The sequence below is a fragment of the Hibiscus syriacus genome, unplaced genomic scaffold (genome assembly GCF_006381635.1).
Source record: "Hibiscus syriacus cultivar Baekdansim isolate YM2019G1 unplaced genomic scaffold, ASM638163v2 tig00111834_pilon, whole genome shotgun sequence".
NCBI lineage: Eukaryota > Viridiplantae > Streptophyta > Magnoliopsida > Malvales > Malvaceae > Hibiscus > Hibiscus syriacus.
Genome location: NW_024063192.1, coordinates 1,306,070 through 1,330,219, shown reverse-complemented (window position 1 = coordinate 1,330,219; position 24,150 = coordinate 1,306,070). Strand labels below are relative to the sequence as shown.

Below are 24,150 nucleotides of genomic sequence, written 5' to 3'. Positions count from 1 at the left end.
AATATATAATTTAAGATTTTAAGTTCGGTGAAGGGTATAAAATGATGTAATTGAGTAATTTTGAGAGCTAATTTGATACAAAAATATGATAAGAAAAAAAATAATAAATTAATTCTACTATAGAAACAAAAGTGTCCCTTAAACCTTTTATACTAATACACGCTTTAAATCATTCAAATAAATTATTTCGATGGTTATGGGTTTAATTGTCACATATAATTATTGTCATATTTAATTTTACGTTGATACAAAGGGTGTTCTTTTATTTACTTGTTATTTTGGACGATAACGAATATATTTAGTCTGTTGATTAAATTATTTATCTTTGTTCTATTATATTACTTTCTTACGTCATGCGTTCTAAACCTATTAGAAACACTCATATTTAGTTACCTACAGTATCGTTTCCTTTTCTTCTAAATAAAATTAGAATTAAATTTAAAAATTATTAAAAACTTATTATTTTGGATATGATCTCAAAATCAACATATAATGAATTTGTAGAAATTTTTTGATGATTTAAAAAAATATTATTTTAATGATTAAAGAAATCATTATTATGGTTACGAGTACTCTATCTATATATTTCTAGAGGTTACGGGTACTCTATCTATATGTAAGGTTAAGAAGGTGATGGGGATTTAACATATCAACCACCTTATGCTGTGGAAGTGGGGCCATTTGTCCTTTACATGTTTACCAGTTTTTCCACCATTTGAATAATGCTCACAAGCTTTTATTGTCTTTTTATGGGTAAATTATGTATTTAGTACTCAAACTATTAATTTTGATTCATTTTAGTATCAAAACTTTCAATTTTTTTTTAAAACTATACCTAATGTTTAGTTTTTATTTCATTTTAATACTTAAACTATCAGTTTTGGCCTGTTTCAATGCCTAAACTTTCATTTTTTCAAAACTTAATAGTAGATTCTGAACGTGGTACTAAAATAAAACAAAAACTAAAGTTGTTAATAACGAGGTATTTAAATGAAACAAAGACTAAACTTTAGGCATGATTTTGAAAAGTTAAAAGTTCGGATACTAAAACGGATCAAAACTGATAGTTTATGTATTAAATACATAAATTATGCTTTTTTAGGGACCACAACTTGTGTTTTTCTCTTTTCTTTCTAATTAGATTTACATTAGAAGATGGGTGCATGGAAGACATTGATGATGTTTTGTCTGGAAGGACAATCTAGTTGTCTTCACCTTTCTGATTTACAACACCCAAATTAATAACCTCCTCTTATATTTTCCACGTTGCTTCCTTTAACAATCTATCCACGTTGATTCATAGTGATTTATACATGTTTAAAAAAAATTACGATTCAATCAATTATGCTTTAACTTAATAACAGATGGAGTCAGGATTTTAGTTTAAGAAAATAAAATATAATTAATAATAAAAAACGAGATGGATAAAATCAAAATAAATAAAATTTTGAAGGTCTAAATAGATATTTATTTATATATATATTTTAATAATAGAAAATTCTGAATGGGACAGTGGCCTCTTGAAAATATATGTAGTTTCGTCCCTGCTTAGGAGGCTGAACAACGACAAAGAATGAAGGAAGAGTGTTGTTATGTATCTCGAGTTTCATGGAGAATATTTCATAATTCTGAGGTTTCCTACGAAAATTACTCTTAATCTGACGTTATAAACAGTTTACTATCCTACCTTCACTTACTAAATTACATATGAGAACTAATTTTTTTTTCAAAACAATAAGATGCAATTTACCCGTATAAACTTAATACAGCCGCTCCTGTCCCGACCCATTCACGTCACTTTTCAAATTCAAAAACCAATCTCATAAAATAATAATAATAATAATAATTAAATACCAACAAATTCAGAAAAATAGACGCCTCGTGCTTATTTGGAGGACGCACATGTGCTGACAGGCCCACCAACCATCAATTTCACCTTTAGACAGGGGCAGGGGGGGTGAAAAGTAACTAAATTTGATTAACCAAGCGTGCATAGAGAACTCTCGTGTTTGATTGTTTTGGGTTAAAATAAACATGTGTCGGGTTAGTCTAGAGTTTTGAAAATTTAGGGTAAAGTACACAAATGATCCTCTAACTATAGGATATTGTTCTATTAAGTTTCTCAATTATTAAAAATTACAAAATAATAATCTGACCGTAGAATATTGCTTTATTGAGTCCCTCAACTTTTAAAAGTTACAAAATAGTCACCTGACTATTCATTATGTTCCAAACTCCTCTTTTTTCGTTAAAAAATTGACGGTCGTTTAAGTTGGACGTTAACATGATAACTGATATATGATAGTCGTTTGAGATTCGGGGGTCAGGTCTTATCAATCAAAATCAACAAGTTAACGTTCAGCTCAGAATACTATCTATTTTTTAACAGAAAGGACGATTTCATAATATAATGAATAGTCGGGTGATCCTTTTGTAACTTTTAATAGTCAAGGGACTCAACAAAACAATACTCTATAAGTGGATCGTTTTATAACTTTTAATAGTTGAGGGACTTAATAAAAAAATATCCTATAGCTGAGGGACCATTTGTGTACTTCACCCTAAAATTTATTGCTAAAAATATTTCGGAAATTAAGTTATTCAAAAAATTAATTTTATTTTTCGGTTTTATGGATGGATGAAACTTTCAACAACCAAGAAATTGTAATCTCAGAACATTTGATATATTATTTTAACCTCAAATTTCTCTGTCCCTATGAGACTGTCTTGATTGAAAACACAAACTGTAAAATCATGTTTAACCTATCATAATTTATCTTGTATGCTATTATGTATTATTTAACTGTATTAATTTAGACGAAAAACTTATAGAAACCTTATTGGATTGTTTAGGGACTTGAAGACCTAACTGATAAACTTGAAGGATTGAATTGCACAACTGGAGAAGTAATGAAGGTGAGAGTTTCAATCGAACAATCAATAAATCTCTTAACAGAGTTCAAATCAGTTTAAATTTGGATAGGTTAAATTTAAACTGAATGGATTTAAATATTAATTCATACGATCAAATAAGATTGAATCATATTTAAATTCAAATTACGGGAATTAAATGTCCAACGCGGACCGATTTACTGTTTCTGTCAATACCCGGAAACATAAGCCGTCCGTTTGACGTTTTCACATTAGGTGAATTACACGTTCAATACATTAATTATCAATTTTAGTCCTTTTTAGTATTTAAACTTTTAAACTTTTTAGAATAATGCCTAAAGTTTAGTTTTCATTTCATTTTAATACACATCGTTAAAAATTTTAGTGTCTGTTTGATTTTAGTATCTCGTACAAAATTTATTTTAAATTTTGAAAAAAATGGAAGTTTAGGTACTAAGACAGACAAAAGCTTATGGTTTAGGGACTATACGTGTTAAGTTTTTTAAGGCGAGGTACAAAAATGAAATAAAAAAACGTTAGGTATAATTTTGAAAAAATTAAAAGTTTAGGTACTAAATGCGTAGTTTACCCTTTCACATTTGTATCACCCAACTTTCCAGGACATCCTTCCAACAAGTGAATAAGCAAGCAACTTAAATCCAAAGAGAAATTGAAGAAAAATGGGAAATAGAGCATTGCAAAATTGAAGTTCCAATTGCAACATAATATATATAGAGTTGCATAAAGCTCCTCGTTCAAGAGATGCAAATTGTTTCAAGTAAAACTGAAGGAATAAAACTCAGATGATGACAGATAGATACGTGTCAGAAATTTGATCAAATCGGCCCAGAGAAATAAAAGAAATTAAAAAATGGAAGCATGCTAAAGATATCGAATGAAGTGTCTTACTTTAAGCTCCCGAGTGCGAGACTGGACTAGTTTCAAATTGGCCGTTCTTATATACATGGATGTATTGTTGCGGCAAAGGATGCTCCACCTACGACCCAAGATGATACTGATAGTTTAGAAATTCTAAAGTACAAATTCTACTAATTTAATTATATAGTTTTTTACGCATAAGATCCAAACTGCTATCCATGTAATATATGTATATGTGTTCAAGATTTGATCCAGATATTTTAATCATGCTTCACATCATATCCACATTTAATACTCAAACATATTGCCAGACTAAGAGGACTTGTCCAAAATGATATTGATAGTTTAATAAGTTCAATTAGAATGTTTCGAAGTTTGGAGACCAATTAAGAATTTGGGCATATTTTGGGGATGTCTAATGCAACTAACTCTTTAAAATAAGGATAAAGTACACAAATGATCTCTCGACTATAGGGTACTACTTTTTAAGTCCCTCGACTATTGAAGGTTATAAGATGGTCCTCCGAGTGTTACTTTGTTGAGTCCGTTAGCTATTAAAAGATTCAAAATGGTCACCCGACTATCCATTATTTTCCAAGCTCGTCATTTTTTGTTAAAAAAATGGACGATATCCTGAGCTGAACGTTAACATGTTTACTGTGATATGATAAAATATGGTCCTAGAATCTCAAACGACTATAATATCTCAGTAATCATGTTAATGTCCAGCTTAGACAACCACTAATTTGTTAATGAAAAATGATGAGTGTGGAACATAATAAATAGTCGGGTGACTATTTTGTAATTTTTAATAGTCGATGGACTTAATAAAACAATATCTTATAGTCGGGAGACCATTTGTGTACTTTACCCTTAAAACAAATATTGTTTTCTACAAGACATGTCAATCAAATGGATATCAACATAATTCAAACTCATCTATCTATAAGTAAAACAAATGAATTCCAAACAGAGGAAGCAAAAGTTATGTAATCAATAAAACCGTAAAGTGAAAAGGTTCGAAAACTTGAAAACTTACCCAGTCAGAATTAGAGTCGGCACCAGGTACTAATATATTGATGTCAATTGACTTTGCTGTTGTTATAGATGCATCTAAAGAATCTTGGCTCAAGTACAACTGAGCCCCAGATGTGTTGTCCACTGAAATTGTTGGAGCAAAACCCTAGAACAGATACGAAGTAGATAATCACTAGAGTAGAAATTAACACTAATTACAGCAGTGGTAAATGGTAAAAATATCAAACAAAGAGCAGGGAACATGACCAGCATTTGCTTTCAAGGTATTTATATCAGAAGGATGAAGAATATACCTGACACTGTGCCTCAACACCATTGCAATTTACTATCTCAAAAGCAGCCACAACATCCTGTCGATTTAAGAAAAGGCATAACGAGTGCATATTATGCTTCAGAAGATGTACACGTAAAAAGTAGATCTTTCCCTACAAACCTTAAATATCACTCCCATCTTAGTGCATTTGTCAAGTGTTATATTGTTAACTTTCCCTGCATAAGAACCAAAAAAAAAAAAAAAAAGAATCACCGAGATAAATCAAATTGCATTGTCAAATATATATATATTACATTCATGGGTTTAACAAGTTTACCCTGAATCTGCAAAACGGAATCCTTGCATCCAAAAACATACACGGACTGTTTAGCATCACAATCCTCAATAACCAAGTTCTTGATTCCAATTTGATTCTCGACAGCCCACCTACCAATATTACAAGTAATAGACACTCAAAAAATCAAATACCACTATCAACCACCCAAATAAAAGTTAACACCGAAAATATCCCGACTTACTTACGACCCATTTGCAGCTCTAGTTTTGGTGGTCCTACTTTTGGGGCAGTAGTAGCTGGGCTGCAACGTGGTCGCTTTTCACTGGTGCTAGCAACCACTGATCTATCAGTACGGTTCTTCGACTTCATATCATCGGTAACCTTCCTCAGGCCTACACATTAAGAGAATAGGATCATAGTTGCTCAACATCGAAGTGAAAATTAGTCAAGAAAGAAGGGGAGAGAGGGGTGTTAACCAGCAGTGACATTCCCGGAATTGATCTCTTGGAAAACAGCTGACAACCCTTGTTTTGGTTGTGATGAAGAAGGTTTAGAAGATTCTGAGCTGAAATGAGAAGCAGGTGGAGGACAAGGAGCTGCAGGGGCACCTGGTGGAGGAGCTTTCGATGGAGCAACATATGCCTTCTTACCAGAGGCATTCCATACCGGTCCAAGAGGATAATGACTTTTGACATAGTCTCTCAGACCTGGTAAATACATCTCCTTCAATGTTTTGGCCCACTCAACATGGTTTGGATCTTTGCTTTTGTACTCCACAAGAACCTGAAATTTACAACACATATTTCAATACCAACCAGCTAGACATTTTGCTCAAATCTATGATTATAGCAATTCAATCTACACCATTACATAAAAAGATAAAGTGTTAATCACAACTTACTATTAATTTCAACTTATTAGAATTTCTACTCTGATAAATATGCGTGTGTTTGTAATTCATATTTTGTATGGAAAAAGATCAATTGCATCAAAAAGAGGTTAATCTGCCTAAAAACATTAACATAGTCGATCCATTATTTTAAGATAAAAGGAAACGTTAAAAATAAATATAAGAAGATTTGACACCCTGTTATGATATGCATCCATGATCAAATGATGTTCCTTAATTTTCTTCCTTAGCTTCAAAATAATAGAAAACTCGCTAGTGGATCACAGTTTCCAGCTTGAGTTGCTGGCTTCCTAGAAATAAAAGGTACCTTGTTGTTGTAAAATTCAGCGGCTTGCCAACTTTCTTCCACATGTGCAATAGGCATGCTCAAACCTTGATCAAAGAATGCATTACCAAGAATCAAATAAAAAGCAGGAGATCATATGCTAATGTCATGTAAAATTGTAAAATAGCCATTTACACATAAAATCAACTTCACTCGATATGGTTACATACAAGCAGCAGCACTTCTAAAATTCTTTTACTAAAGGCCTAAGCATGAAAGTACGAATGGAGGTCACACTTTTCATGAGTTGTGATTAGTTGAATGCATGAGCCTAATTCTAGCATAAAACAAAGGCAGTAATATAAATCCACACTTTAAACATATGTGTGAAACAGACGCCAGCATTGATCAAAATTGGTTTAAGATTTATGCTACACTACACCCTACACGTAAGTCACATCATTGAGAAAAGTGGCCACTTCATGCAGAAATAGCTATGAGCAAATATGCTAGAGCATACATTCACATACCACAATCTTTGCCAGTGTAAGCAATCCATACTAAAGCCGAAAGACTTTCCCCTGCACTCTTGAAGTGGTTGAACAACTCGGAACCTCTCTGTTCTGCCTTAGCAGTAACTTTCATGATCACTTCATTCAATGGTTTGAGAAATTCACCCATCCCTGCCATATCAGGTTTCTGTACCAACAGAGCAAAACGCATTCAAACGTCTCATTAATATTTACCACGATGTAGCCACACTGAATACAATACTTGTAGAATAAATGGATAAAAAGCAGATAATAGCTAGAACCAACTTATTCAAAGAAAAAATCATAATATGAAACACTCAAGCCGCCAAATGTTAACTTCCTCCTTGATAACATATTATTAAGATATCTGACTATAAACTCTATCAGTGAAATGCTTCGTGATAATTTAATTGGTTAAAAATGGCTAAATAATATTGTATTTTCTCAATAATTCTAATGTTCCTTAAGATCGTGAAACAATCATAGTCAAATTTCATAAACAAAATGGACACTCTTCTGGTTGGAAAGATAGCTATCTAATGAATAAGATATCTTTTCGCATTTTCCTATTTCGTACAATGCATCCCCAAAACCACACTGCGCTAAAAATAGATTGCGCCGGAATCTAGTTCACTGGATTTCACATAATTCATCCAAAAGAGAGAGAGATATATAAAGCTCAAACAAACGAAAGAATAACAAAAATAATAATCGAATACAAAGGAAAGGAAAGAAAAACAGTAACCTGTGTTTGCTTAATCTCCATAAGAAGCTGCTTTTCCACCGAAAAAGCCTCGAGAAGCAACATAGTTACATCCAGCACTGGACCTCCGATCTTCTCCGCCGCACAGGAAACCTTCGCCGCGTATTGATCCATCAGATCGTCAAACGCCATGATAGACGGATCCGAAGACATATCGACACCGATATCCGGCAAGCCCCTGGAGGAGACTCCTACACCCGCGCCTAGAGCCTCCAGCCGCGCCACCGCGGTCTCTAACCTCTCGACCAGCTTCGCCTCCATAGCAAAACAAACTTCCTCCACACACACTCTTCTCTACGAAACGCTCGAAATGTATTTCAAACTTCCACACAGCAAATGAGGAGAGTTTGAAGGGATTGTCGTAATAACTAACTCATCAATTTCTTTTGGAATTTTTTAAGGGGGCTTGATTTTTTGTACACGTGGAGTGTATAGACATGGGCAATAGTCATTTTAAGAGATTGAACGTGAAGGTGACACGTGTAATTCCAGCTGGATTAACGGCTGTACCTGCATCGTAAGGCTGACATTACTATAAGCTAAAGAGTAAAATTACGTATTTAGTACCTCAATTATTAGTTTTAATTCATTTTACTTCCTAAATTTCCAATTTTTTCAAAATCATGCCTAAAGTTTAGTTTTTATTTCAATTGAGTTCCCCCATTTAAAATTGAACGTTAAATTTTAAAAAGAATGAAAGTTCAGGTACTAAAATTGATAGTTTATGTACTAAACATGTTAAGTTTTTAACAATGGGGTACTAAATTGAAATAAAAACTAAACGTTAGGCATAATTTTATTTTTTTTGGAAGTTTAGGTACTAAAATGGATCAAAACTGATAGTTTAAATAATAAATATGTAATTTATCCTAAAATTAAATAATATAAAATTTAATTATACTTTTGATCTCTATACTCTTCACACATTGAAAATATAATCCATTTACTTTTATTTCTTTTGCCTTAAGGAATTTCATTTCATTCAATTTAGTTTATTTGTTTTTCTCTTAAAAAAATACTCATGCAATTGATTAAGAGCCATGTGGATTTAAAGACTAGTATTTAATCTGAACCTAATAGATTTTGATTCATCTTATTTTATGAGATCTGATTTAAAATAAATTAAAACGTGACACCACATGTATCACTAGTAACAATGTCTCAATATGTGTCCCATCTGATTACATTTTTTTTTAAATTTTAATTTATTTAATTTAATAATGTTTTTCTCTGTATGAACCAAGATACCTCAATTTTATTTTATTAGTTCAATAAATTTTAACATTTTTTTATTGATCCAGGATATAAATTAGTATTTGTTCAAAGATAACTCTCAACCATTTGATATTGAACGTTCACACTCTTGACATTCATGATACTCGAACGCAAACAATTCGTGCAACATATTTAGATGTTATTTTCTTGGAGTAATACACACGAATATATATATATTCGGCAGATGCCATTTTCATGCTGAAAAATCAACAGAGAGATGGGCCTACTTCAACAAACAACGAGACATTCGATGTCCACATCCACAATAATAACCATTGAACACTTTAACACGGCATCGTTCTAAAGCAAACAAAAAGCCGCTGCTTGTGCCCTTGTCAGGGGAAACCAACGGGGTTACCATGTTAGGTAAAAACTGAATATCCCAGCATTTCCTCTTCTGTTAACCCGAGAGTTACCGTTCAACCGAAGAACGATTCGACCGATGAAGTTAACTCGATCCGATAAATCTGAAGTTCGAATTTCGATATTGCGACTCTGGTATTATATCAGTACTGAAGCAAGTCCATATATACAAGGCTCGGTGAAATAAAAAATGGCGATAAAAAGTAACCGAGTAAGAAAACATATATATATATATATATATGCACATCCAAGGTGTTTTTAATCATCCTTCAATTTGGACAAAATGGAAAACCTATTTCACAACATAATTCTGACCTCGGTAACCATAATGCCTTGAGTAGAAAGCAATCATTTCCGTCTCGATTTCGTGGCGTCAACCTTATCGATGTGCTTCTTCGGATGTGGAACTCTCGAGGATATCGGCACTGTGGATGGAACCGAGTATCCCTCCCGTGCAGCCGGTCGGTGCTCCTGCAAAATGAAAGGCATTTTAAGGGATTTCATAGACGCATTATCACCAACTGTTCCCCCTAGGCCAAGCCTGATGTGCTAAGTGCTCAATATGTGGTTTCGGTGTAATACAAAAGTTCCAGCATCGGAATCATCGATCGACAAACATAAATGTAGATTTCGTTTACGGAACATGAAACTATGATTCTTTTTATACTAAAGTATTGATTATGAAGGTTTGGCGGCAGGTTGCAGGTATGTGATAGGAGGGCTTACAGAGCGAAAAGGAAAATCATCTGCTTCGAGCATGTGAACGATCTGCCCCATTTTCGGTCGCTTATTGGCATCCAAATCGATACATCGGAGACAAACTAGCAGGCTCGTTTCAAAGCTCGAGGCAAGGGTTGAACTTCAATCAAAGGGTCCACGAGTTCTTCTCCACGACGGCATGCTACCATGCCTTTGAACCAATCAACTAAGTTCATCTGAAATACACAGCAAACAGAGAAGGCAATGGCCATTGTTCATGGTGTTCCGGGCATCCAATGAAAGTAATGCAAGAGAAACACTGCCTTCACCTCTCCAGGCTCCCTCGAATAATCGATCGGGCTTCTCCCTGTAATGATCTCCATCAGTAGAACTCCGAAACTATAGACATCACTTCCTTCATTCAGCATGCCCGTGCTAGCATATTCAGGTGAAACATAACTGCACAGAACAACAAACACTACCAAAATAAGAATAAAGAATGTAAGGCATATACATATATATATACATACATGCAGACATGAGATTGTGAAAGAGAACAAACCCGAATGTCCCATTACACGCGTCGTCACGTAGCTCGCTTCGGATCCTAAGAGCTTGGCTAATCCGAAATCCGATACTTTGGCATTCCACTTCTTGTCCAGAAGGATATTACTCGATTTAACATCACGGTGCACAACTTTAGGTTCTAGCCCTTCATGCAAATAAGCTAATCTGAAAACATAAACAAGAAAACAACTAAAAGCTAAAACCAAAAACCATTCTGCTTCATGAGATCATGAAAATTGACAGAACGAAAGACGAAACACCCAACCCTTTTGCCGTTCCGATCGCGATCTTCATTCGTATATTCCACGTAAGAGGACTAACAGGACCAACATCACCGTGCAGCCATTGTTCCAAGTTCCATTGTCGACGTACTCATACACAAGAATCCTTGAATGAATGATGTTTAGATTTAGTATTCGAGAGTTGTTTTTCGAATTCCCATTGTCGACGTATTCATACACAAAATTTTACCTTTGAGGTCCTTCAGTGCAGTACCCAACCAGACCCACCAAGTTCTTATGCCTCACTTTGCCAATGGCTTCGACTTCCACGTTGAACTCCTTCTCTGCTTGGCCCCTGTGAACAAACAAAGTGGTCTAATTCTGTTTCTAGTCCCTGTACTTATAAACTACTTATAAAGTTAATAAATTAAGGGTTCTTCTAATAAGTGTAGTGGTAAAAGCATGTTCAGTAAGCTCAAGGAATCAATAAGAACAAACAGATTTGTCTAATTCTGTTTCTAGTCCCTGTCATTTTTGAAAATTTGCAATTTAGTATCTCTACTTTTAATTCTAGGTAGAGAGTCAAAAGCTTTGCTTCTCTGAAAAAATTGCCGTGGAATCTTACAACCCCAGATTTAGAATCAGAAGCCTTACAATCTCATCCTCATATTTAAAATTTTTATTTGCTTATTCAGTCTTCACGCATTTAATATTTGTCATATGAGCAACATGATTGTTAAAAAGATATTAAATTTTAAATGTGCAAAGATTAAGGGATCAGAATCATAATTGAAAAATAAAAATACTATTTTTTTAATATTATTAGAAAAATGTTGAACCGAATAAAAAGTCAAACCAGTAATTATAAGAACAAAAAAACACACAATCTTCAACGGTCAGTCTTGGATCTATCATGCAGGAATAAAATAACCAAGGAGCTCCACTTCAAAAAAATAAAAATAACCAAGGAGCAATATTTTCCCAGAAAGTGTTTTGTCTTTTCCCGGGAAACAAACAGAGCAAAAGCACAATATCTCGAAACGATTCATAAGAGGTATATTTTTACTGTGTACGTACTTGTTGTTAAGAAGACTTTTTACAGCGACGACGGAACCGTCTTGCAAAACGCCACGGAAAACGACGCCGTACCCACCTTCACCCACCACATTCTCCTCCGCGAATCCACGTGTCGCCATCTCCAGCTCCTTCAAGCTGTACCACCGACCCCAACCGATATTCTGAGCATCCGCCGCCGACACGTCACTGGCTCCTGACACATCGTCGCTAATTCCCTCGCTACTCTTACTGGGAGCCGAGTTTCCGATATTTCCCTCCTCGGCAAAGCAATCGGCATTCTGATTCAACGCCTTGATCTCCAAGATCTCTTTAGAGACCGGCGGGATCAGACCGGAGCTATGTTTCACTTTCCGCTTGCGCGCGTTTCTGCTCAAACGGAGACATAGGAAGATCGTAAAAGATAAAAGAAGTAACAAGACCACGAGAATCGAGATTAATGCGTAGAGCTTGAGATGGAACAGCGGTGTTTTGTAGGAAAGAATGTGAGTAACGGAGTTGGTTCTGTTGCTGTTGCCGCCGGTATCGCCGGCGACCGGCATTAGATCCGGCGAGATATGGAACTTCTTTTTTATCGGGAAAGTGAAGGAAAATGATAATTGAGAAGGAAAAAAAAGTTAAAGGGGCTGAGAGATTTTGGTGCTTTAAAGAGAAATTGCTCAAATGAAAATGACCTCGAACGACTAAAGACGCATATTTATAGTTGTTTATTATTTTTATTTTTTTATATCTTAATTATAATGTTTAATATATTTTTTGTATTTTAATCTAATTTTTAGTTTGATTTATATGATATGTTTTATAATTTATTTCATGTATTATTATTTTTATTTTACATTTTATATTTTATCTTTATCATTAAAAGATTATTTGACATAATCAAAACATGTCAAGTGTAATAAAATATTTAAATATATAAAAAATCATCGATATTTATAAAAAATATTTTCCGTTTAATTTTAAAATAAGGTAAATTATGCATTTAGTATCTAAACTATCAGTTTTGGTTAATACCTAAACTTTCAATTTTTTCAAAATCATACTTAAAGTTTAGTTTTTTTTGTTTTATTTTAGTACCCGTTAAAAACTTAATGTTAAGTTTAATTTTTTTAAAGTTTAGGTATTAAAACGAGCCAAAATTGATAGTTTTTGTACTAAACACGTTAAGTTTTTAAGGGTTGATATTAAAATGAAACAACAACTAAACGTTATGTATAATTTTAAAAATTTAGCAACTAAAAAGGTCCAAAACTGATAGTTTAGATACTAAATGCATAATTTACCCTTTAAAATATCAAAAACTATTTTATCCAAATAAAACAATTAAACCTAAAATCAACTTAAAAAATCATGAATCTCAACTATTTTTTATCGACTCTAAATACTCTCAATCATTTGACAATAGACCCTTCATCACCCTGCTACAACCACTGGTGCTCGAACCCATGATCTCTAGGAACAACGATTCATTTAAACATTGAGGTAAATTGATTCATGCAATTATTTTCATCTCTAACTTTACTTAAATTTAAGATAAATAACAAATATATTTAGATTTTAAAGCTAGTTGACCCTATTCGCATATGTAATGGGATAAGGGGATGTAGGGTAGTAGGTTGCCCCCAACGTCAGGTTGAGAGCAACTTCCGTGGAAGATCTCCGTTATAAATTGCCCTCAGTGAGACTCGATCTCACGACCACAAGATTAAGGGCCTTGTGCTCTACCAACTATGCTAGACAGACAATTAAAAAAACAAAATTTGATATATATATATATATAACTTATAAGTATTTAATCCGTTGTAATCTCAATTAAAACGGTGATTATAAATAATGCAAATTTTCTATTAGTAAGAAACTTTGACTCTAATAAATTTATTAATTTTAGTTGTAATAAAGATTATAATGATCCAATTAATTGGTGGGTACAAGCATTGATGATTGATTATTTATTATGTATTTTACTGAATTAAAAAATAATTCATTTTTCTTAAATACCATCATCCTTAATCAATATCATTAAAACTAATTAACATTTCCGTTTGTAGTATTTAAGATCTAGTGGAAGTATTGTTCAATTGGATTTCTTTTTAATAAAATTATTTTATTTTGATGGTTTGGGGTTAAATATTTTCTCATTTAACAACTATAAAATTTGATTTAAAACAAAATATAATAATTTCATATAATTTCATTTAAGATTATATATTTTTAAATTAGTATGAGATAATTATAAATATATGTTTATAATTTTTCTAACAAATTGATAATGATTACGCACACATTCTATAAAAATGACTACTCGAATTTGGGACCTTTATAAAGAATAATATTTTTTTTATTGTATCATTTTATTATCACACGTCTTATTTAGTTTATGGAAGTGACAAGAAAAGTTAGGATATCTTATCTAAATGGAAAAAAAGATAAAAGGATTATAATTAGGCACATGCAAAAAATAACCCCAACGTTATTAAAATGATCATTTACATCTTATCTCGTATTTTAGAGTATTTTGGCCTCATCATTTTATTTTAGGGTAAAAGACCATGATATTTGACAAAATGATCATATTGGCCCTTATTCTTCTTTTTAAAACATTTTAGCCTTTATTCCTCAACCATGTGTTCCGACTTGAGTCGGAACTGGTGTTTACCTGAACCCGAGTTGGACCTGGAAATTGTGGATCTGAACCCGACCTACATCCGACTTGAGAACGACTTGAACCCGAATGGAACGAAATATGATACCCGAACCCAAACTGCATCGACTGATATGAACCGAACCCGAGATTGACCTGGTAAATAACTGGTATTACCCGACCTGTTTTTCAACCTGACCTGTTATGCACCTGACCTGTAATTAACTCAACTTGTAAATGATCTGACATGTTAAAGTGATATGATATTATCCTGACTTATAAGTAATAATTTACAATTAATATAATTATGTATTTTAAATTTATAATAAACTTATGATAATTAAATTTAGTTTTTATATTAATTACAATTCTTTATATTTTTTTATAATTCTTATATTATAATTTGTATATTATAAATCTGATTTTATATTAATTCAAATTCTTTATATTATTTATAATTCTTATATATAAATTTTATTATAATCACTAAATTAAATTTAAATATTGACTTATTGAACATTTTTTATTAAATTATAAATTGAGTTAAAATATTCATAAATATAATTTACTTTTAATGTGAAAATTGATTAATAATTTAAATATAACTTAATTTAAAATTTAAAAATAAAAAGATATTAGTTGAAATGATAAATTATTAAAGATTTGAAACTTGGATAACATTACAAAACTAAAATAAAAAATTATAAATGAAGTTAATTTATTACACTTGCAAACAATAAAACTACAAAAAATCAACTAAACAAAATAAATTTATATTAGAATAAATGCTCTAAGATCTTATAGTTAAGGTTTTACAAGGTTAAAAGTAACTATACTACCAGAAATATCATCATCGAGCATTTATACCTAAATGATGTCAACATTATAATTATGGGCAACTTTCTAACTTTAAAAGCCAAAATGCCACCAACATAATTCCACATGAGTAACTATTTAGATAAGAATTTAAAAGGTTCAAAAATTGAATTAAATCAGACCAACAACAATAATTTACAAGGCATTAGTGAGTAATAGACAGTTTAGTTCTAAAACTGTTTTATACTTTTTTTTCCTGCGTATTTGATATCAGCCTTAATAGTCATATAAACACACCACAACAATAAGAGCCTCATTAAAAACCACACTAAACCTAAGTGAAATAAAAAGAGTGCACATACAGTTGGGTAAATCCACTCCTATAGATAAGCACTAAAAATAATCTTCCACTCATAATAACAGCCACACACCCATGGAGACCATAATTAAGCCGAAACGAAGGGCTAAACCTGCAGAACGCATCCCAAACATAGCCAAAAACAAAGCCTCCAAGTGAAGCAGAGGAATTGTACAAGAAGTATTTAAACAGGGATCCTCCCTAACATTGGCTAAAGAGACGCAAACCACAGAAGCTTGGACATCTCTGGCACCATCAATCTTACCGAGCTCCAGTCCACTCTAGTGCAAGCGACATAACCAAAGCAATTCACAAGCAACAGAAAGCACAAAACATATATGCTATTCAAACAAAGCATATAGCCAAACCAAAACTTCAGTAGAAAGCATAAAACATATACGCTATTCAAACATAAATAGAAAAATAATACACCTTTAACCAATAAGAACAACAGAGACATATAAACTGCAGTAAAATACCTGGCTTGAACCAGTAGGAACCCAGCTGCTTGAATTGTTAGGGTTATGAGGCAAGACTCCAGGGTTAAACCTCTGAGAATGAATACTAAGCTGCTCATAAGGGCCATCTTATTCCTTGGAGGAGCTCTTGGCCCTCTTTTCTCTGTATCATTAACATGAAGCCTAGCGAACATAGGCCCCATGATCTTGTCATCATCTTTACGTCTCTTCATTACTATTTTTTTTGAAACAAAATTTAAACCCAAAAAATTCACAAAATTCACTTTGCACAAAATTCACGCAGATATCACAAAACTAAAACTTGCCTCTAAAAAATCAAGTTTCAACAAACCCATAAAGCAAAACTGTAGGTTTAGACTGAAGAAAAAAAAGGCATATTTCCACAAAAATAAGGGCTTCGACACTTAAACCACACTCAAAATTAGTGTTCTATTATATGACCCTATCACTATTTGAATCTGAATTAATATTAATTTACCTGCTTCGAAGATGATTCCAAAAATTAAAGGTAAAACAGACCACAACCCGACAAGATTGCCACAATTCTATTTTTCACATAATCAGAGAAAAATGCTGCAGATCAGTCCATGGTGCAGGGGGAAACGAAGGAACAAAAATGAAGCTACTAAGAACCAATATTGTAACAAAATAAAAGAAAGACATTCAAATTCTTCAAATATAAGAAAATTCATTCCAAGTTAATAACTTAAAATGTTTCAATATTTGTCAGATTCTTAATTAAACCTTTATAATCTCCAACCCTTTAATTCTAAGATGTTATAATTATTAACATAATCTATATCTTCCGTAACAATCATTCAACAAAAAAAAGTGAAAATTCTAATCTACATAAGCAAATCAAATAACCCAATTCAAAAGATCGATTAGTTATGTATAAAAAGACTGAATCAATAAAATAAAATAAAAAAGAGAAATAATACATGATAGAACATAATCAGATAACTGAAAATTTGGAAAATCAAAGTGGTGAGATTTTCTCTACCCAGAAACGGAGCTCGTTAAAGAAGAAACCAGCGAAGACGTAAAGTGAAAGTTGAATCAGAGAGGCAAAGAGGGTTTGTAGAAATCCACTTAATTGAACCTAAAATAGCATAAAGTGTTAGGTAAATTTTAGGGAACATAAGAAGAGGAGAAACTTCTGTGAAATTTGGGGGAAGCGAAGTGGAATGACACGGGAAGGAAAGTAGGTTTAAATACTTCATACAAAAAAGGCTTCAATGGCAAAAGCAGTAGGGCAACTTTTTCTCCCCTTTTTGCACCATGCAAGACCTGAAATTCAAGTAATTTATAGTGTAAGGAACCACATAGATAAACAATAACAAAGATTACAACAAAATGAGATCTCCAATTTTAGATCGTACAAATACAATTTAAGACAAGTTCAATGAAGCTTATTAGCAATTTAGCAGACCCCACGCCTCTTCTGAAAATAGTAATAACACCTAGCAGTAAACTGAAAGTGTGATAGTGAATAGAGTGATAGCATTAAACTAAAGTACAAAAGAAAACAGGTATTTTACAATGTTTACCACTTTGAACTCCATCAGTCCATCGAAAGGTTGATAAGCGGCAATCCTGCTAATGCTCATCTCTTTCCCGTTTCTCAATATGGTTTGCTCTGCATTGTCTGCTAGCCAGCGCTTAACCAAATCCAAAGACAACTGAAAAATAGATATATTAAAAAAGAACCATAAAGCATTTTAAAAATTAAAAGAAGGAAAAAAAGAGCGAGGGAGAAAACCCGCTTGTTTTTTGCGCCACAGTTGTAGCCTTGTGGCTTAAGCGAGGGAGAAAATCCGCGTTTTTTAACTTTATTTGATATTGTAATGTTGTCTGTTAGTTTTAAATTTATTCAATTTAGTCTAAATTTAATGATTTAATATATTAATTTAAGCTTCATATTTCAACTTTTTTCAATTTAATCCAAATTTAATGTTATAATTTATTAATTTAAGCTTCATATTTAAAATTTGTTTAATTTGATCCTTATATATTTTTCAATTCTTTCAATTAATATATATGTTTATATTAATAAATTAATATATAGTTTATATATACTATATAGTTATATATACTAATGAACTATATAATATAGTTGTATCTGCCATATATTATATAGGTTATATATACTAATGAACTATATATATAATTTATATTACCAATGAACTATATAATATATAGTTTATATATACTAATGAACTATATAATATATAGTTTATGTATACTAATGAACTATATATAATGTATAGTTTATATATACCATATAGTCTATATATATTATATAGTTTATATATACTAATAAATTATATAATGTATAGTTTAGGGTTTAGAATTTTTATATATAGTTCATATGTAAATTATACTATATAGTATATATAGTTTATATATATAATATATAGTATATAAATATAAACTATAGTATATATATAGGTCATATGTAAACTATATAGTATATAAATATCAACTATTATATATATATATATATATAGGTCATATGTAAACTATATAGTTTATATATATAGTTCATATGTAAACTATAGTTCATATGTAAATATTAACTATAGTTTATATGTAAACTATAGTTAGTATATAAACTATATAGTTAGTATATAAACTATATAGTTTATATGTAAACTATAGTTAGTATATAAACTATATAGTTTATATGTAAACTATATTTCATATATAAATATAAACCTTAGTATATATATTTATATATAGTTCATATGTAAACTATAATTCATATATATAGTATATAAATATAAATATAAACCCTAAACCATATACTATATATATAAACTATATATTTATATTAATAAACTATATAATGTATACAATATATATATTTATAATTGTACATAAATGTGTATAATTTAGTACTTTTTTGTATTAATTTTAACATCACAATTTAAAATTTCGATTTGATCCCTCATCAATGTGCGTTGTTTAATTTATTTAATTTTATTTGTAATTTTATATTTATTCAATTTAGTCCTCCAAATTTTATTTGTATATGAAATTGATCCATACTTATTACTTAATTATATTTTTTTAATTGGCCAATAACTTTTTAAATGAGTATAATTTAGTATTTTTTGTATTAATTTCAACCTCACAATTTAAAATTATTTCGATTTGATCCCTCATCAACGAGTGTTGTTTAATTTATTTAAATTTTTATTTGTAATTTTATATTTATTCAATTTAGTCCTCCAAATTTTATTTGTATATGAAATTGATCCATACTTATTACTTAATTATATTTTTTTAATTGGCCAATAACTTTTTAAATGAGTATAATTTAGTATTTTTTGTATTAATTTCAACCTCACAATTTAAAATTATTTCGATTTGATCCCTCATCAACGAGTGTTGTTTAATTTATTTAAATTTTTATTTGTAATTTTATATTTGTTCAATTTAATTCTTAAATTTGTATTTTTCATAAATTTGAACCATGATTATTTATATTCTTAGTAATTTACTCTATATCATATACAATTACAAATTACAATTCAACATTCGCGAAAGACGAAAATAATTAATCAAAAAATAAAAATTAACCCGATTTGAACTCAATCCGTATCAGATAGAGATCCGACCTGAATTTTACCTGCCAATGATGTGACCTGATCTGAACGAGATCCGCCTGAAGTCCATCCGAACCTGAATTAACCTGCTTTTTAACTGCTTCAGACCTAAATTGTTTTGACCTGAACTGGTAACTATCCGAACTGAAAATGACATGACCTGAACCCGATCTGGTGTCAAATCAACCTAAAAATAACCCGAACTGATTTGACCTGACCTGAACCCGATCTGGATCTGATGTTAAATTTACCTGACTTGACATGTATCTGATTTTATCCGACCTGCCAGGATCCGACTGAAACCTGAACGATTACCCGATTTTACAACCCTATCTAAAATAATAGGTTACGTGATCAACTTTGTACCAGCATTACCTTAAAATCTTTTCCAAATGATGCATAGTTTTTCAGTAAGGAAATAATACAATGTCAAAAACCCAGATGCAGCATCAAAAGGTGTTAAATGCAATAGGCCAAGGCTACAATATCATGATTTGAACTGTCATAACTTTTTCCAAGATGCACATAGGTGAAAAATTAAGTAAACAAAATATCAGTAAGAGCCATAATACATTGTACAACCTGTGATACTGTTATGCCTGCTTCCTACTTTTCCGAACCAAAACTCAAAAATCAGGGGCCATACCACTACAAAACGGCATGAAGATTCATATATATATAAACCAAAGCACAGAACAGGGCAATGAAACTTATAGTAATTTAGGTGTATTTTGAACTGGTACTTGCTCAAGTCATTGGAAAAACATTCTTATAATCAAATGGTCATGATCGTAGTTTTCCCTCGTTTTTTTATCTATATTCAAGCATTTCCACGTTCCAGCCGGAACGAAGGAATGAAGACTGCGACAGCAGGGGCGACGCTTTGCGCGGCTCACTTGGTTGGCTGCTCCACCACTCGTCTTCAATACTCCACACCCGCTCCTCTTATTTACTGGGACGCCGCTTTTTGGACCAAGAAGAGGCTCTCGTTGAGAAATTCTTCATCTACTATCGCCGCTTTACCTTTCAAACTGTCCCCTCCCCCTATTGAGCACGATTTCCTAGTACAACCTCCTTTGCCGCTTTTAATCCCTAGAAAAGTAATATTATGGTTATGAGATTTAACTTTGAAAATTTTGCAGGATTCAGTTGCAGCTGAAGGAGCAAAGGTTTCAGAGGAAGGGATTATAGAAACGTTCGACAATGATGATGAAGCTTTCGATGCATTCGATAATGGTGTAGTGGTAAAATTCTACTTTTAAATTTCAGTGTCTTCAATCGCTTACTATTATTTCTAAACATTTCCTTTGTTTTTGAATTTTGATTTGATGAATTGGTTAGGTTATGGACCTTTCACATTTTGGAAGGATAAGAGGTAGGTATAAGGAACTGCTTATTTGACTCCACTTCAATTAATTTAACCTTTACTTAACTATGAATTTATTCTTATGAAATTTACATGCATTGGATTGAATTGTTGAAGTTAGTGGAGATGATCGGATTCGGTTTCTTCATAACCAAACCACTGCCAATTTTGAATGTCTTAGTGAAGGACAGGTAATAGATCTACCCTTTGCTCTGCTCTTCTTTTGCAGCTTTGCTTCATTTGGTTGCATAGTACTAAATTGTGGTTGAGGCTTTTGTGTTGCGGTTGCAGATGTTGCGAACGTTACGATGTTTGATTTCCTAAAAATAACTATGTTTCTATGATACGATGCGGCGTTACACTGCATTGCGGCCACAATTTAACACTATGTTTGGTTGAAATTGATTGGATTCCATTTGGTGAAATTCTTAGGGATGTGATACAGTTTTTGTTATGCCAACAGCGAGGACGATTGATATTGCTTGTACATGGATTATGGTAGTCTTCTTTACTATTTCTAATGATCTTTGGTTTTCCCTCTTAGAAATGGATTGATTCTAGTTGATTGGTTTTGATTTACTGGAGTTTTGTTTATGTTTTCACAGAAAAATTCGGTCATATTGACGGTTTCACCAGTGACCTGTGGAAACATAACTGAAATGCTAAATAAGTAAGTGCATCAATCTCTTTTAGACCCTTCATTTATGAAGAAAACAAAGTGATTAGTTTTTTCTTATCCATTCCAGGTACATATTTTTCGCTGACAAGGTAGAAATTCAAGATATCACCAAGCAAACTTGCTTGTTTGCTCTAGCAGGTCCGAAGTGCTCCCAAGTAAGGAATTCTGTATAAATTGGTATTCTTCCATGGCATTTCTCTTTAAGTTTTTGGCTTGAATTTGATAATCTTGAATGATTTTAGTTGTAATGTGCAAACAGGTGATGGCTAATTTGAATATGGGTGATCTTGTTGGACAACCGTACGGCACAAATCGTCATTACAGTGTAAGATACCTGGATATCGCCAATGCCAAGTTGTAAATGTTTAAACATTTGAACTATTCTGTAATTCTATATTATGTATTAGTATGAGGAAATCTAATGTCAAAACAGTATTCTGGATAAGAAAATAGTAAAAGTTCATTCGGTTTAAATGTTTATTTCAGTGAATCAAAACGAGGATTGTTATCTAATTTCAGGTGAATGGTATGCATCTAATTGTCGGGGTGGGACATATCATTTCCGAAGACGGGTTTTCGTTGTTGATGTCACCAGCGGCAGCTGGTCCAGTCTGGAAAACTCTTCTATCTAACGGCGCTATTCCGTTAGGTTTTAAAAAGCTAAGGATTACACAAGGTGGTAACTTCTGATTTATTGTTTCGTGAAGGTCGATTTATTGTAACAAGTTCTTAGGAAAATCTAACTAAATTGTGCAGGAAGACCAGCTCCCGGAAAGGAGCTAACCGATGATTTTAATGTTTTGGAGGCCGGCCTTTGGAACTCGATTTCATTGAACAAGGGTAAACCGATTCATACCATTGAATATCTGCTAAGAAAAGTAAAAGTTATGCTTTTCTAACATTATGATCCTTAGGCTGTTATAAGGGACAAGAGACAATATCAAGACTCGTCACATACGATGGAGTTAAACAGAGACTATGGGGCATTCGTCTGTCTGCACCAGCAGAACCGGGCAGCCCCATTACAATTGATGGGGAAAAGGTTCTAATCTGACCCTTTCCCTGAAATGATATTTATGGTTTATATTTCGGGTAGTTTAGGGCTATGTTGCTCGGACTCTTCGGTTTCATCGAAGTATCGTGTCTCGTCCCACCCATGGATACGAGATACGATATCCAAGGATCTACCAAATACGTGGAAAAGTTTTCCAATTTTGCCACACACATGCCATATCCGCACTCATGTTCAAGTCCGAGTAACATCGGTTTTGGAAACTAATTTACTCTAAGCTATCCTTTAAATTCCTGCAGGTGGGGAAGCTGACAAGCTATACACCCGGAAGAAAGGAATGAGACCATTTTGCTTTAGGGTACATCAAGAGAAAAGCAGCTTCAGATGGAGACACTGATTGTCGGAGAAAATATTATCGGGACAGTGGTAAATGTTCCTTTTCTTTCTCGGCAATCTCCTCCGGTAAAGAACTCCAGTCCTTGATTCAACTTAAAAGTATACGGATATAACTATCGCGTTGTATTGATGTTGCTTATCTTTGTGGTATTCTAATGTCCATATTTAGAGTTGAAGACTAGCATACTTTTTATGGTTTATAATGATGCACTGGAATGCAACCGAGTTGAGCTAGCTCAAGTTGAACGAAACTCGAGCTTGATCGAAATCTGGGTTTCAAAGTTCAGTTAACTTGATTGTCACTTCTAGTTCAAGCTCAAATTGATTCTTTTTTATCAATTAATATTTTTTCAAAGAAGTTGATCAAACTCATGTGCTGGTTGAGTCAAACGTAAGGGATGCTCGAGTTCGGTTCACTCAATAACTCGAGCTATTTGACTCAGATTGATATATTTTTTCAGGGTAAATTACGCGCTTAGTATTTAAACTATCAGTTTCGATCAATTTTAGTACTAAACTATCGGTTTTGGTCAGTTTTAGTACCTAAACTTTTAATTTTTTTCAAAATCATATCTTATGTTTAATTTTTGTTTCATTTTAGTACACCGCCGTTAAAAAGTTTCGTTTCGTTTTAGTACATTTGTTCAAAATTTAATGTTAAATTTTAAAAAAATTGGAAGTTTAAATACCAAAACTGATATTTTAGGTACTAAATGCGTTAAATTTTTAACGGTGGAGTATTAAAATGAAATAAAAATTAAA

At 32.3% G+C, this 24,150-nt stretch overlaps 1 protein-coding gene and 2 pseudogenes across 1 annotated transcript; 1 reads left to right on the top strand and 2 right to left on the bottom strand.

The window, feature by feature from the left end:
* Positions 1-3,686: 3,686 nt before the first annotated feature.
* LOC120171486 (cyclase-associated protein 1-like) lies at positions 3,687-8,170 on the bottom strand. Its single transcript, XM_039179196.1, has 10 exons — positions 7,814-8,170; positions 7,066-7,234; positions 6,578-6,642; positions 5,837-6,143; positions 5,602-5,752; positions 5,400-5,509; positions 5,243-5,298; positions 5,103-5,159; positions 4,811-4,954; positions 3,687-3,889 (listed from the first exon to the last, which is right to left on the bottom strand). Exons 1-10 carry the CDS (start codon positions 8,090-8,092, stop codon positions 3,803-3,805), a joined length of 1,425 nt encoding a protein of 474 aa, XP_039035127.1. The 5' UTR covers positions 8,093-8,170; the 3' UTR covers positions 3,687-3,802.
* Positions 8,171-9,681: 1,511 nt separating this feature from the next.
* On the bottom strand, positions 9,682-12,679 carry LOC120171418 (annotated as a pseudogene).
* Positions 12,680-20,761: 8,082 nt separating this feature from the next.
* On the top strand, positions 20,762-23,502 carry LOC120171426 (annotated as a pseudogene).
* Positions 23,503-24,150: the final 648 nt, after the last annotated feature.

Bases quoted from the DNA above. Each gene is read 5' to 3' on its own strand.
- LOC120171486 (XM_039179196.1), bottom strand. From the start codon at position 8,092: ATGGAGGCGAAGCTGGTCGAGAGGTTAGAGACCGCGGTGGCGCGGCTG. The intron at 5,160-5,242 runs GTTTGTAGGGAA...TTAAATCGACAG, and splicing joins AGATGGGAGTGATATTTAAG to GATGTTGTGGCTGCTTTTGA. The intron at 3,890-4,810 runs GTAAGTTTTCAA...CTTGGGTCGTAG, and splicing joins CCGACTCTAATTCTGACTGG to GTGGAGCATCCTTTGCCGCA.